The sequence below is a fragment of the Agaricus bisporus genome (genome assembly GCF_000300575.1).
Source record: "Agaricus bisporus var. bisporus H97 unplaced genomic scaffold AGABI2scaffold_10, whole genome shotgun sequence".
Lineage (NCBI taxonomy): Eukaryota > Fungi > Basidiomycota > Agaricomycetes > Agaricales > Agaricaceae > Agaricus > Agaricus bisporus.
The window spans coordinates 1,433,595-1,448,316 of NW_006267345.1; the positions used below are offsets into that span (position 1 = coordinate 1,433,595).

A 14,722-nucleotide genomic window follows, 5' to 3' on the forward strand; every position below is an offset into this window, starting at 1 on the left:
TTTCACTAGGTAATTTACCGACGTCACGTGATGTAATAATTACCATAAACAGTAATATAGTGGAGGCCCGACAATTATTACAGAAAAATTGAAACATATCCTTGACGCGAAATGGACATCCCAAAAACTATCCTAGATGAATATCTACCAAATCCCCTCATCTCCGTCATCAGCCTTCTCCAGTATCCCCCTCCAAATATTACTTCAGACCTATCTGATACTCCAGTTGACAGCATCCTGTCAGCTCAGCCTAGCTATTTCGAAGATCGCGACGCGTCGACTATTTCGTTGTCGATATCTTCGCTTGCAGTTCCACCTGTCAAGTTTGTCCAGGGACTGTATCACCTAATCACGAAAAACAAAGAATATCAATTGTTCACATACAATACCAACGGCAGTCAAATACTCCTACCTTTGTGGATAGTGAATCTGTGGCTGGAACAGCATAGCGTCGCCCAAGCCCAGGCAACCTGGACAAGGGCAGTACAATGGGTCAATGGATTACCAACAGCCCAAGAATGGATAGCTGTCTTGACGCATATCCCATGGAAATATGACCTACCTCGTGCATTAGGCGGATCCATAGGGATCCAGTTCTTGGCCGGATTTTGCTCAACGGATTGGTTGTCGAGCCTCCACATTGATCAGATGTCGGCTGTTTTGGACTGTCAACTGGGGAAGGAATCACCAGGAAAACGTTCTGTCACTACCGTGTGGAGCGATGCCCTGCGGGGTATATATCGCTCTGGACAAGACGTGTATTTATCGAGTTCATCAGGACAATACCTCCGTCATTTGGGCGAGGAGATCAAGGGTGGCCACATACACCACATGGCCACGATCGTATCGGTGTATCTTGCTGGTGACCAGGCCCTACTTCCGAATATATCTCAGCCTAGAGGAAACCATTGGGTAGCCGTCGTTTTGGATTTTGACAATGGAGTAGTACGATATGGAGATCCTGCTGGAGGGGAAGCACCCTCGGAACTTCTGGAGATGATTGTGTGGTGGTTAGAACAACACGGATGGTCCAGAAAAATGAAAGTAGAGATCTTACCTTGCCCCAATCAAGGGGACGGCCACTCGTGTTCGACGCTCGCCTTCAATACCGTGGTTTCCCACTTCTACCCCTCAATTCCACTGGTTTCAGCTTCACCCGATGGCGTCCCAGGTCGGCTTCAAGCTCTTGAGTTGATTAGTATCTACATTCAAGGACTTGTAGTGAGTAATGTGGAAATGTCAGTACAATATCGGATGCTCACTACAAAAGTTTGGCCAGCGCGAGGATAACTCAGTGTCCGTCGCAAGCGACAGCTCAACGATGCCAAATATGAAAGGGAAACCCTCTAAGACCGAGACGTCAAAAACAAATGAAGGGCAATCTTCCTCTGCCGAGACGTCGAGACGTTTCTTGAAGCGTTGGGCTGGATATTCATTGGATGAGCAGATGGGAGTAATCTTTAATCGGGTCGTACCTCTCTCTAGCAAACATGGGGTCAATAGTACGTCTGGTTCATCAACAAGGAAGGCCAAACGAATAAAGAGAGCATCGTGTACCCATGATGAAGTGGACGGAGATGTACAGGGGGACAATGAAGATGACGCGCTTATAAATGACGCGGTTATCGGCAGTATTTATGAGGCTGATGAGGGGGAAGAGTTGGATGAGGAGCCGGGTCAGGGTTTCCTAGTGGATTGCATAGAAGAAAAAGGACGGAATGGGCAGAGAGGCGGACGACCCACTTTAGACATCTTGGACCAATTGACGGTCCGTTGCTACAAAGTCTCGGATCCCAATACCCTTCTGTGGAGGTGCTCAGCTCGAGGATGCACTCACACCTTCAGTAACCGAGGGAAAGATCGCGTGTTTAAGCACGCCCGTGTTTGTTCAAAGTTGCTGCAGGAATTGCAAGGAAAGGTGCGCTTACAATCGGCACAAAGAGCTCCTTCTGCGAAAGTGGAAAACGCAAACGAGGAGACTGGGAAGGGAGCAAAGGGAAAAGATGAGAAGAAGGGCGTAAAGGACAAATAAACCATGAGGCCGGATGTGGAAGTCCCTCAGGGAAGTATAGACTTCTTCAACCGTGCGAAGGAATTGGGCAAAGCACAACGTCACAAACAAATAACGTTGGCTATCACAGAACTGTTCTGTATCTGCGGGCTCCCGTTGTCGCTGGCCTCGTCCCCTGCTTGGAAAAAGGTACTTGCATATGCCGATCCGACTTATAAACCCCCCGATAAATCCGCTTTGAGCGACAAGTGGATCCCAGCGGAAGCAGACCGAATTTACCTCAAGACGATCGAACAGCTGAAGGGCTTCAACGACTTGACGCTCTCTCTTGATGGGGGAACATCTCACGGTGGAGAGTCGTTCTGGACGCTTCACGTATCTACACCCTTAGGCCAGGTGTTTCTCTTACAGGTTCAAGAGGCGACTGCTGAGTCGCACACGGGTGACTGGCTCCGTGATTTCGCTATGGAGGTGAGCTTTCATCAACACTTAAACCGTACGCAACTTACTCGAGGGACTTCAGACAATCGGGGCAATCGGTCCAGCCCGATTTTCATGCATGGTATCTGACAGCACAGGGAACACCCTTCTCGGGCGAACAAAGGTGGCCCGCGCTGTACCTACGATCATTCCTGTAGCCGACTGCGTGCACCACCTGAGCAACACAATTGCCGACATTGTCAAGCTCCCTTTCTTCCGCCAGGTAGAGACTTATATCATCGCCTCTGTAACATATTGACATAAAATGAACTAGACTCTGACCATTGTGCGTGCAGTGATTACCAAGATACATAAGTCCCACCTTGGGACTGCCGAGTTCAAGGCGGCTCGAAACGTTGTTCCGGGTGCCCCAGGTCGTGGACTCGAAGCCGTCGGAAAGACCCGGTTTGGCACCGTTATCTATTCCGCTCGTTCGCTGGAACGAAATCTGCCAGTGTTGAAGGAGATTGTGAAACGGGGAAAGTTCAATATGGGGGTGAGTCTTGATTACTGACATTCCCGCCTTATCCTGAGACGCTGTTTCCTTTACAGACTTACGCCCAGTACTTCGACCCTAAAACTAACCTAACAACATTAGAATTTGAATTCGCTCTGGCTCAACTTGTACGTATCGGCACACCCGCTATTCAGGCTATGACGTGCCTCGAATCAAATTTGGCCACCGCAGCAGATGTCTACGTGTTCTTCCACGCCTTTCTCGCTTTGACTCTTGAAGCTCTAGAAGAAAAAGGAATGGCGTTTGAGATACAGGAGAGAACTGAAATCAGATCAATTCTGGAATGGCGATACAATCAATTGTTTGGAACTGGGAATCTGGCTAGCGATCTCTACTTGACAGCGGCATATCTTATACCAGGTCAGCCTTCAACTTTCGGATGTAGACATATGTATTGATGGCTACAAAGTCCATATCACCAGCACGCTCTTCAAGTGTCAACCAACACCAAATGAGCATCCCGATTACGCAGGAATACATAACTTGACTGCTTTCAAAAAGGTAGCTATTTTTTTGCTCGACGTTGCTGAGAAGGAAATCAACCATGGCCACAAACCTGAACTCACTATGTGGCGCAACCGAGCATCTTTTCTTATTTCCAAGCTAGTGGATGAGCTCAAAGCTTACTCACGTCAACAATACCCTTTCAATTCCCCCTATAATGAGGATATGGGCCCGTTGTTATGGTGGAAAGCTCTGTGTAACAACGAGCTCTCGCAAGTTTTGCCGGTAGGTTCCTTATACCTTCTCCCATGTGCTTTATCGGACTCACTATTACTTTTCAGATCTTGGCTATCAAGATACTATCGGTGCGCGTCAACTCCATGGAAGAAGAACGCACCGGTTCAGTATTCACATGGCTATCTCCTCCGCTCCGATCTCGCATCTCAGTTGACATGATGGGTGCGATTACACGGGTACGCCGTCATTTCAAAGAAGAGGCCAAGGTGAAGAAGGATTTACTTGCCATCCCGAAATTTTACTAAGTAATCAATGTTAGCCTGGTGCTCCTTCTATGAAGCGCCCTAGGTTACATTTCTATGACTTCGGCAGTCGATTTATGGATGACGCAAAAGTAGGAGGGCAGAAAAGTTTGGGCACAGGGGGTTCAGGAGAGAAGGAGAAATTTTCCGACGTGATCATCAATGGAGACGACGCTGATAACTTGGATGATGATCATGGCTGGCTTGATCATGACCATGACACAGTGAGCCTGCACTCCGCCTCGGGCTCTATCGAGGCTTCCCCGGTTGCCTTAGATTCAAGTCACATAACGGCGGCACTGTCCTGGATTGCGCCTTCCAAGGACTGCCCTATTGCAACTATAAGTCTCTCGCACCCTCCAGATCAAGTGCCCTGTGGTGATGACAATGATTTTTCACTCAATATTGACTTCTGAACGTGAGATTGGATGTATTTTCGAGTAGTTAGAAAAGTTGCCAAAAATAGATTATTCTAGCACGTGATGCCCCATGCGCGGTAAATTACCTGTAAATTACCGGTAAATTACCCCCCCTATTTTGGGCCGTGGTAATTTACCGGGAAAAAACCCAGTCGGAGGTTTTTTCCCCAACCCTAGCCATCAATCACACGGTCACGTCCAAGTACAGCGGGCCCAATTACTGTCCTTAGTGACCTCGAAAACTCGTTTTAAACATTTTGACATATAGTAGCATATTTAATACAGTTTATCCAAGTGTTATGTAGGCGGTTTAGGAGCTGGTACACGAATCGGGGTGCCATTAAAAGTTCAGAAATCAAGAGATCAGTGCCGTGACAGCCATGAGTCACACATTCACGCGCGTGACAGTCGTGAGTCAAACTGTCGCGCGCGTGAATTGAACTGCGAACGTCTCGTGCACCGTAATAAGAGCTTGCCTGGCTCATAATTGGCCATTTGATTCCATCGTCTCAGGAAAAATCCTGGATGTTCAGGATTACTGAGAATTTAGTTGAAACACTATGTCGAATCTAATATCCTATCTCTCCAACAGATGTTTGGTTTTTTTTTCACGCAGACTGTTACCAGCCTCGACTTCGAATTCAAAGATTGTCTTTCCTCCATCAGTTACGATACAGCTGCCCAGAAGCGTCGCTAAGTATAGCTTTGCTCATGCCCCCAACGACATAAATTACAAAAAAAATCTTATTCGTGCTATTTTGCTTCCAAGACAAAGTTACTACTTCAATAATCCTTCCTTCGAGTCATCATTATCGCCCTCCAACTTCTTCTTATCTTACTCTCCTTTTCACCTACACTTCTCTACGCATCCCAATTTATGGTTCTCCTCACAGTATTCCATGACTCTGGTTCCGCTTTGATCTCACCAAAGCTGTCCAACTCAAAAATGCCGTCGTTCTAAATGTAAACCCATTTCAATGGTACTCGAATTCTCGCTCTATGCTTACAAAATGCCTTCAGCTCATCGAATGGTATTTCGTCCACCCACCAGCACGGATGGTTCCATTTTAATTGTCTTCTGTAAACAACTACGATGGGACGACCCAGAAAGCGCGACAAAAGTAGCTTAGCTCACGCTCTCGAAGACACAAACTGCAGGATATCTTATGCATATTATTTTGCTTCCAAGAAAGTACAAAACACCCTTCTTCCAAGCCATCATAATTGCCTTCAACTTCTCATGTTGCACCTGTTAATCCACGCTTCTGCGCTCTTCGTTTCCGGCCCTCTTCCAGTCCCCATGGGTCCCACGGCTCCGGTTCCAAGCCAATCTCCCCAGAAGCGTCCATCTGAAAAACGCCGTCTGAAAAGCGAATTCTTTCTAATGGAACCCGAATTTTCGCTCGATGTTTGCAAAACGCTTGCAGCTCATCGAACGGTATGAGATCCACCACCCATTGGAACGGCAGCCCCTCTTTGAACCGTGTTCTGCGATCAAATTCGATCGCTTGTAATCGAGGAAATAATGGTTTCGTTGCGTCGAACACCTCACCGGCGACGGGTATCAGGCGTTTGCAGAGACGGTCCCACCATGAACGGCCCACGCCCTGCATGAAGCGGAGATTGTGACATTGAACCAAAAAATCTAAAAAGTGATCCCAATCGTCGTCTGAGAAGTTGTCGTTGGAATGTGCTGCGGACCAAGTTTCGGTGAACTCAACAAAAGTGCTTATTGGAAGAACAAGGTCCAGAAGGGCCCGGAAAAGGAATGACCTGTCATATGTGTCGTGGGTGCCATCTTCGTTCCGTAGAATAAAATTGATAGCGAAAATATTGGAATGCTCGGCAAAAACTGGCTGGAATGGGTTACATGAGAAGTTGACTGGTACTAGAAGGCCGGATTCTATCATGATTGAGGATTGGGAGATGGATAGCTTTGAAGTATCAGTCATGATTCGTGAAAGAAACCGCTTCAAGTGGGGCAACACAGCTGTCACACCATCCTCCTCTGACATCTCGAGTTCGATTTTCGCATGGCTGAGAAACACGACCTTGCTCGAGCGACACTTGGGGGAAAGTTCAATCCGATCAAGAAACGGCGGGCAAGAATAAAGAAGCTCCGAGAAGACAAAGTTCTTGACACCAAGAGTGAAACGAGTATTGGAGTGGGAATGATGACATAACATCTCCAATACACCCAAAAACTCGAGGCTCTCCAAGTCTGGGAGGTTTTGAAGCATTTCAATGCAGCGGTCCGGACATAAACGGGAGGAAGGGAAACATATTTCAAGATGTGTGAGGGTATTTCCAATGGTCAGGAGGCCGTTCCAATCAGGCATATAACAAGAAGTGAGGGAAAGGCGCTGAAGAATGGGAGTTGCTAGGCCAGGAAAATGAACTGGAAGTCTTCCTGGTGGGTGTGTAAGATTGCCTTGAAGCTCTGTATCCGGATCAATATCAAAATCCAAGCAGAGACGCTGCAACTGAGGCCAAGAACCAGGCTCAGAAGGCCAGGCGGAGAGGTAGCTTGGGATAGTCTCCGCTTGGTATTCAAGCCGCATATCGTATCTTCGGAGTCGCAGATTCATTTTGGATTGTATTTGCAATTGAATATCATGTACAGGCCGCCTTTTTTGTGACGGGTTGGTGGAATCCATGAATTCAATGGAAAGAGGCTCCGAGCGCTTTAAAACCAAGTCCCTCCACGACGCGCACGGGTGATAGGGGTCGATAGCAAACCTCCATAGTTCGGGAGCTGAGAGAACGATATATCGCCAACGACTGCAGACTTGAGATGCAGCTATGGTGTCCTGTAGAGGCTTTCGGGCATCGCGTGGAAGATCCTGCCAATGGTGGGCGCGGTGAGCGTTTATGCGACAGATGCGGACGACGAGCTCAAAGGGGAGACTGGCGAAGGACATGCTCGTCACACCGTCACAGGACCGAAAACTTTTTTCTTTTTGGGTTCTCTTCTCAGGGCCGACTTCTTGAGTTGGTTATGGTGCGCCTGTGCGTTCTACGGACTCCTCTAGAAGGGTGCGTGGAATTGCGACAGTTGCACTAATCAGTGAAAACGGATTCTTAAGTCGAAGACGCGAGACGAAATACTTAAGGTCGATAACAAAGCATTAATATCAAACCAGTTGTATGACCTGGTACATAGTTTATATACAGTAGCTAGATGAGTCATATAGGTAAACGAGTCATGTAGCTATGAGTTCAATCAGAACTTGTAACATAGGACAGGTCATTATGTGTAAGAAAATATGCTCGGCTCATAACACTAAACCGCAGCATGTCGTAGACATTCTTTGAGCTCTTTCCTCGAATTTTGTGAAAGACTAATGCGACTAACGAGCGATGGGCAAGAGTAAAGAAAATCTGACAGAGCAGATTTCTTAACGTGAATGGTGAAACGATTGTGGGAGCTTACATGAGCCTAAGAAACCTGATAAATGAACTACTATCCGTGGTATTTATTTCCCTCAAAATCGATCCTTCGATTGTCAATGCCCTAGAGCTTCCTCGTTGTCTTCCTCCTCCTCATCTTCCTCTGACGTCCACTCCCATGACGCCGGTTCCGCCTTGAGTGTACCAGAGCTGTCTATCTCCAAGATACCTTGGTACATATCAATCCTTTCCAATGGCATACAGATCCTTGCTGTTTACAGAGTGCCCCCAAATCATCGTATGAGATAATTTCCGCTCATCGAGGCCCTTGCATAACACCGACATTACGGTCAAGGTCGATCATTCGTAGTTCAGGAAACAATGACCTTGTTGAGACGACATTGGCGGCGGGTAAGAGGATCTGGGAGACACTGTGGATCGGAACCATTCGGAGCCCTGTAGTCTTGTCAAAATCCTCCGTTGTCAAAGCTCAGGTCAAGGTACCGTAACTGAGGCCATGAACCAGGATCTGAAGGCAAGGAAGAAAAAGAAGTTGGGATAGTCTCCCCTCCGAAACCGTCTTAAAGCTGCACCATATATTTCGGAGCCGCATGTGCATTCCAGATTGCATTTCAGACTGAGTATCGTAATGGCGTCGACCATTTTCACAGATGAAACACGAAGTCATGAATTTGATGGAAAGAGGTTCTGACCGCTTCAAAAGTAGCTCTTTCCAAGACCGTCATGGGTGATAAGGATCAATAAACACTCTCCACAGCTCGGGACCTCGTGTGCCGAGATGATGACAGATCGCCAGGGGCGACAGACTTGGGATGCGTATATTGTGTCCCGTAGAGGCCCTAGAATGGCGAGGGAAGGGTCGCACCACTCGTAGGCATTTAAGCAGCAGATGCGCGCCAAGAGCTCGAAGGGTAGACTGGCGAAGGACATGTTTGTCACACTGTCACAATGTCTGTTTTTTTTTTCCTCCGACAATGATGGCCGCGTAGCAGCCAATAATATCCACACGGAAGCTGCATCCTTTATTTATCCTGTTTCAACTCCAACGACATGACCCCCATGCCCTGAAAGCGATAGGTACCAGATGCCGCAACTCGTCATGGTATTACTACCGTTCTCATTGATGTCTTCTCTCTCCAAATTTTCTCGGTATCATCTCACAGTCTTATGCAATGGCTTTGTCCCTGTAAGCAGGTCACCCTAGCCGGCCAAGTAACCGTTACACTAAAAGGGACATAACAGAATATCTTATGATATTCTGTCACCGACTAGTATATATGCTGTAAGCGTATGCTTACAGTCCCCATCTCCGACAATTCTAAAAGTGTGTTCGTGCGAGCGCCTGCACATACTGCGCACGTCACATCTTTTACCATTGTTCCATCTTCTGATAACGATGACTCCACCTTGGTAAATTCGGTCGCCATCAAACATTCTGACTGCATCGTTATCTCGGCTCAAGTTAACTTGGATCATGATGTAGCGTCCTCTAACGCAATCATACTATCGCTTTTCATCTTCACACCCTGCCCGCCTCCTGTGTGTCTTCCAATGCTTCTTATACAAACTTGTTGACGTCCTCATGGGATGATTCAATGGACTTCGGGGCTACGACTATGAAGATTGCTCTGATTCCATATTCTGTGATCAATCGACGTAAAACTATCGCGTAGCGCTCGAGCCTCGGGCCCCCACAAACACCGTTAATGCTTATATCTTGTTGTTCAATTGTGAGCCAAAGTTGCGAAGTTAAGACACGTGCCTGGAGTCATCTAACCACGAAAAATATACAAAATCTCTGGCACGAAGAATAACCGAAAAGGCTGGTTAGATATAAAGCTCAAGTTTTGTGCTATGCTTCGGCCAACATACGAGGGTTTTGACCCCATTTTGACCCGCCATTGTTCAGCTGAAGACAGAATATCTTCAAGGTACGAACGTGGGTCGGTATCGGCAGTGCCAGTGATTCATTACTGTTAGCACCTGAAACAAAGACCACAATTGATGAATCCAGAAATAAGCGAAAACCCACGAACCCCGCCATCCCGACCGAATTCAATTCCACTATCACATGAATGCCTGCTAAGGACTTCCATTACAATCGATACCGGCGAAAAACTTTAATCTCTACAAATTTTTGTTAAGCCACCGACTCTATTTACCGGATACAATTCGCCGTGGACCTCTGGTCCATGAGTAAAGGCCTGCAACGGAAGTTACCGGAGCCCATTGACGAGGCTGTGAAAGACATCACTGCGTCTACAACCTAGTACGATGCTTGCGAGGTTGTCCTTGTATAACTATAAGTTATCATGCATCATGCCCCACCTGTGCTCCATCGCGCCAACGACTTAATTCACCTGACCGAATGCAACCGATCACCCCACAGGCGGCTCAACGGTCGATCGGACTGAGCTCTCAATTCGCCCTCAACGGTCAAACGTCAAACGCTTGTAGGCAGATGCTTGTAGCTGAATCAGCATCCGAGAACCCCAATCCAAGTGCTACTTTGAAGTTACCTATTGCCTCTGCTACAAAATTCTCTCCTGACACCTTTTCTGCGAAAAACGGTGTTCTTTCGGCGAACATTTTGCGGGAAAACCTTTTTCACTAGTCCATCCGATAAAATGACCATCACTTGAGAGGCTATTTTGGTGCGGGCGGGAAGGATTCGAGAAGTAAGTGAGATGCTAACTCAGATTATCAAATTCTGACGCCTAAGTTTCACTAGTACTTCGGTGGGGTGACGTGCCATGTCAACTTACTCGGAAAATTTCCCCATCCTAAGATATATATGGGGGCTCGATGCTCTCTCTTCGACTAACAATCACCTCACCTCCATGGATAGCAATCCTACACTTCAAGGAGATTTGCTCCTCATCACGCAACTCGAACTCATTGGCAGCCTGTCAGCGGCCGGGCTCCTCTATGGCATTGTATTCACCCTCTTTTGTCTATACGTTCATTCATCTATCCCTCGGCTTCGGATAAATGAGAGAAAGAGGCAAACGACGTTCATGCTCGCAGTTGTTGCTATCGCAATGCTGTCTGGACTAGTTAATCTCTCGTTGAATGTGTGGATCATTCAAGACGCTTTTATCAAGCACCCCAATTTTCCAGGAGGTCCAGTTGCATATGAATTCGCTATGTTGAGACGTCAATCGACAATATGCCATATCTGTAACCTGATAGTTGTTTTGATAATTACAACCATTCAGGTGCGCTTTTCAACTGAACTCGTCATCCAGGTCTCATTTGTATTTAGGTGTGGCGTGTATGGGTCATCTGGAGCGCCACAAGATATGCGTACCTGGTTGTGATACTACCCGCGCTGTGTATCCTGGCCGCTGTGCGTAAGTCTTTCCAAGGTTTAAATACTAAACCCTGCTTAACATCATTTTAGTGCTAGAGATAAGGGCATTTATCCTCGATCTTACTTTAATTCTTCCAGGAGGTGAAAAGCAAGGCCTCAAAATCGGCATCGCAGAATTTGCACTTCACGCGACGATTGTAATCTATTGCATCACATTAATATCGGTGTTCCTCATTCGTGAATATCGGCGCCATAGCAAACTGATTGGTATGTGGAGTGTTTTCAAGGAATCAAGCTGATTAGCACATTTTGAAACAGGGACGACTCAGCTCTCAACCAAATACATGCATATTGTTGCAATGCTCGTCGAATCTTACGCTATGGAGACCGTATGGATCATAATAACAGCAGTACTATGGGCCATTTCACACCCTACGTATTCATTTTTTGCAAACACTGAAACCTACATCGACGTAAGTTTCACAAATCTATATCAATGAAAATGTTAATCAAAAAACCCTTTTTAAGATGATCGCATGTGTCCTGGTCTTGTACCGGGTGGCCCGCGGGAAAACACATGAATCACAAAAACCAGCTAATAATCCTATGATGAGTGCCTTGCGGTGGAATCGGCAGGATCGTTCCGCACGATCGGGCACCATCAGTCACATCGGTAGTGGGCCACGTACAACACCAAGACAGAATAACTTACAGTCATCTACGGCTTCGTGATTCTACCTGTATGTATTGAAAGTCGGTAATTATTTCGATTATGACATCTAAGTATTATATCGGAAAACTGAATTCAGACTGATCAACTGTCACGTCACGATTTATAACTTATTCTACTACTACTACCTCTACTGGTGCGGTCGTACGCAGTGCCGCACCACTATTTTTATTTTATTCAGGATATCTTCCTGAGGGCTTATACCTACGCCCATTATCATTTCGAGGGCTTAGAACTACGCCCATCAAGATCTTCGAGGGCTTAGGACTACGCCCACTTCCCCCTCCATTGGGCTCTTATGGGCAACCTATGCCCGTCCTGTCTCTACTACGAGGGCAATACGCGTTTGCCCATGACATGTAAGTACCTACACTCCTGGCCCCTCCTTTTTTGGGGGTGAGCTCTCCCCGGAACGCGTCGGCTGTGTCGGTGCCCTCCGTTTGGGGGTGACCCGACTGCGTTCCAGCTTCGATCTCACCACTTGGGGATCTCGGGCCCACAGCCCTAGATCCTCAATCCCCAACCTTTAAAGTTAGTTGGCCAGCGAATATCCGGCTCACGACGAAATGATGTCCCTCATAACGGTGTCAATGGAAATAAAAATGAGGGAGAAGTTGTCGGAGTAATGAGGGATGATCGGTAGGTAATCTTGATGCGAGAGACTGGGTGGGCTCAGGGGGCCGGACTGGATGCAGACAGAGACGTAGGATATGATTAAGTGCGGGCAGTCGATCACAATTTGCGAAAGTAGCCGCTTGACGTGGAACAAAACAGCTTTCTCATTATCGCCTTCGTAATCCAGATCCCTGAAACATATGAGTTCGCTCGAGCAGCACTTCAAGGAAAGGTTGATCTGATTGAGAAGACGCACAAGAATCAAGGGCGTCGTTCAGCTTAAAGGTCTTTACGTCAAGGATGAACCGATCGCATGAAAATCGGATGATTACAGTCGGCGCCTATTGTAATTGAGAAGAGAGTCTCCAGGTATGGGAGACCTTGCATGACTTCGATCCTACGGTCAGGACATAAGCGAGGGAATTGGAGGACCAAAGATTCTGAGGTCTGGAAGAGTTCTTTCAATGGACCTGGGTCCGTACCAATAGGGCGCATAGTAGAAAGCGAGCTCAAATTGGTGAAGAATCGGAGTTGCCAAGCCGGGAAGATGATCTGGGAGACACTGTGGATCAGAACCATCCGGAGCCCTGTAGTCTTAATTCTGTCGCCATCAAACAATTTGACTGCATCGTTATCTCGGCTCAAGTTAACTTGGATCATGATGTAGCGTCCTCTAACGCAATCATACTATCGCTCTTCATCTTCACACCCTGCCCGCCTCCTCCGTGTTTTCCAATGCTTCTGATACACACTTGTTGACGTCCTCGTGGGGTGATTCAATGGACTTCGGGGCTACGACTATGAAAGTTGCTCTGATTCCATATTCTGTCATCAATCAACGTAAAACTATCGCGTAGCACTCGAGCCTCGGGCCCCCACAAACACCGTTAATGATTATATCTTGTTGTTCAATTGTGAGCCAAAGTTGCGAAGTTAAGACACGTGCCTGGAGTCTTCTAACCACGAAAAATAGACTAAGCACATTGTATCCAAAATCTCTGGCACGAAGAATAACCGAAAAGGCTGGTTAGATATAAAGCCCAAGTTTTGTGCTATGCTTTGGCCAAATATCTTCAAACTTGACTACGTATTTTGAAGTGCGGTACGAACGTGGGTCGGTATCGGCAGTGCTAGTGATTCATTACTGTTAGCACCTGAAACAAAGAACACAGTTGATGAACCCAGAAATAAGCGAAAACCCACGAACCCACGAACCCCGCCATCCCGACCGAATTCAATTCCACTATCACATGAATGCCTGCTAAGGACTTCCATTACAATCGATACCGGCGAAAAACTTTAATCTCTACAAATTTTGATGGATGGAAGGTAGGATACTTGCGAGGTGCCTGACGGTATCCGATTATCGCACCGCCATCACCCACGCAGTGGCTGATTCACTGTTTGTAACTTAATGATAACAATTCGGAGTGGTGTACTGTTTACTGTTATCTCCGAGCATGGAGCAGAAAACATCACTCCTCTAGATTCGGTAAAAAGGGGATGAAGGATTTCCGCGCGGGATGGTGCTAAGCTTGATACATTGAGTCTATTGAAGAAACCATCATGTTTTTAAATATGCTTGGGATTGCCCCTGAGATCCTGTCTTGGACGCCAGCTATTACGGGATGGATGGCAAGTTCAGTTATAAAAAAAAAACCAATTTTAATCGTAGAAAGGTCTCCTAGTTTAAGTTGCGGAAGTAGCTGGCGCCGAGAACAAGCTTAGTGTCAATATTCCATATTCAATCATAGTCCTAACACTGCCTTTCCACTACGATCATGCCGCCTTGAGGGTCTCGGGTTTCAAGGCTCCACGAGCCACAACTCAACACTCTTGCAGTTGCTCATTAATTGGAACAGTTTAAGATTAGGTTATACTCGATCATCGGTTGGATCGTCGGCTTATGAGTGGATTGTCAAAGACTCAAGATTGCGATTTATGCGGACTAGGGATTTGCCAAATAGGATTGAGCCTTTTCATCTTCAATCGCACCGCCTCCATCCGCCTTGCTAGATGCGAAGTCACAGCTACGTTTAAGCCACTGACTGTATCTACCAGATACAATTCGCCATGGACCTTGAGCTTGAGTACTTGAGTACTTGAGTAAAGGCCTGTAACGGAAGTTACCGGAGCCCATTGACGAGGCTGTGCAAGACATCACTGCGTCTACAACTTAGTACGATGCTTGCAAGGTTGTCCTTGTATAACTATAAGTTATGATGCATCATGCTCCACCTGTG

The 14,722-nt window shown here is 46.8% G+C and overlaps 3 protein-coding genes across 3 annotated transcripts; 2 read left to right on the forward strand and 1 right to left on the reverse strand.

Moving 5' to 3' along the window:
• Nucleotides 1-111: 111 nt before the first annotated feature.
• AGABI2DRAFT_121413 (hypothetical protein) lies at nt 112-4,407 on the forward strand (the record flags this gene model as incomplete). Its single annotated transcript, XM_006455431.1, has 9 exons — nt 112-1,221; nt 1,280-2,017; nt 2,063-2,482; nt 2,535-2,714; nt 2,766-2,987; nt 3,044-3,368; nt 3,418-3,737; nt 3,794-3,955; nt 4,009-4,407. The coding sequence occupies 9 exons, from the start codon at nt 112-114 to the stop codon at nt 4,405-4,407; spliced, it is 3,876 nt and encodes a 1,291-aa protein (XP_006455494.1).
• Nucleotides 4,408-5,648: 1,241 nt separating this feature from the next.
• AGABI2DRAFT_121414 (hypothetical protein) lies at nt 5,649-7,331 on the reverse strand (the record flags this gene model as incomplete). The annotated part of the gene is made up of 1 exon (XM_006455432.1): nt 5,649-7,331. One exon carries the CDS (start codon nt 7,329-7,331, stop codon nt 5,649-5,651), a length of 1,683 nt encoding a protein of 560 aa, XP_006455495.1.
• Nucleotides 7,332-10,661: 3,330 nt separating this feature from the next.
• On the forward strand, nt 10,662-11,866 carry AGABI2DRAFT_121415 (hypothetical protein; the record flags this gene model as incomplete). The annotated part of the gene is made up of 5 exons (XM_006455433.1): nt 10,662-11,039; nt 11,087-11,174; nt 11,225-11,401; nt 11,453-11,607; nt 11,663-11,866. The coding sequence occupies 5 exons, from the start codon at nt 10,662-10,664 to the stop codon at nt 11,864-11,866; spliced, it is 1,002 nt and encodes a 333-aa protein (XP_006455496.1).
• Nucleotides 11,867-14,722: the final 2,856 nt, after the last annotated feature.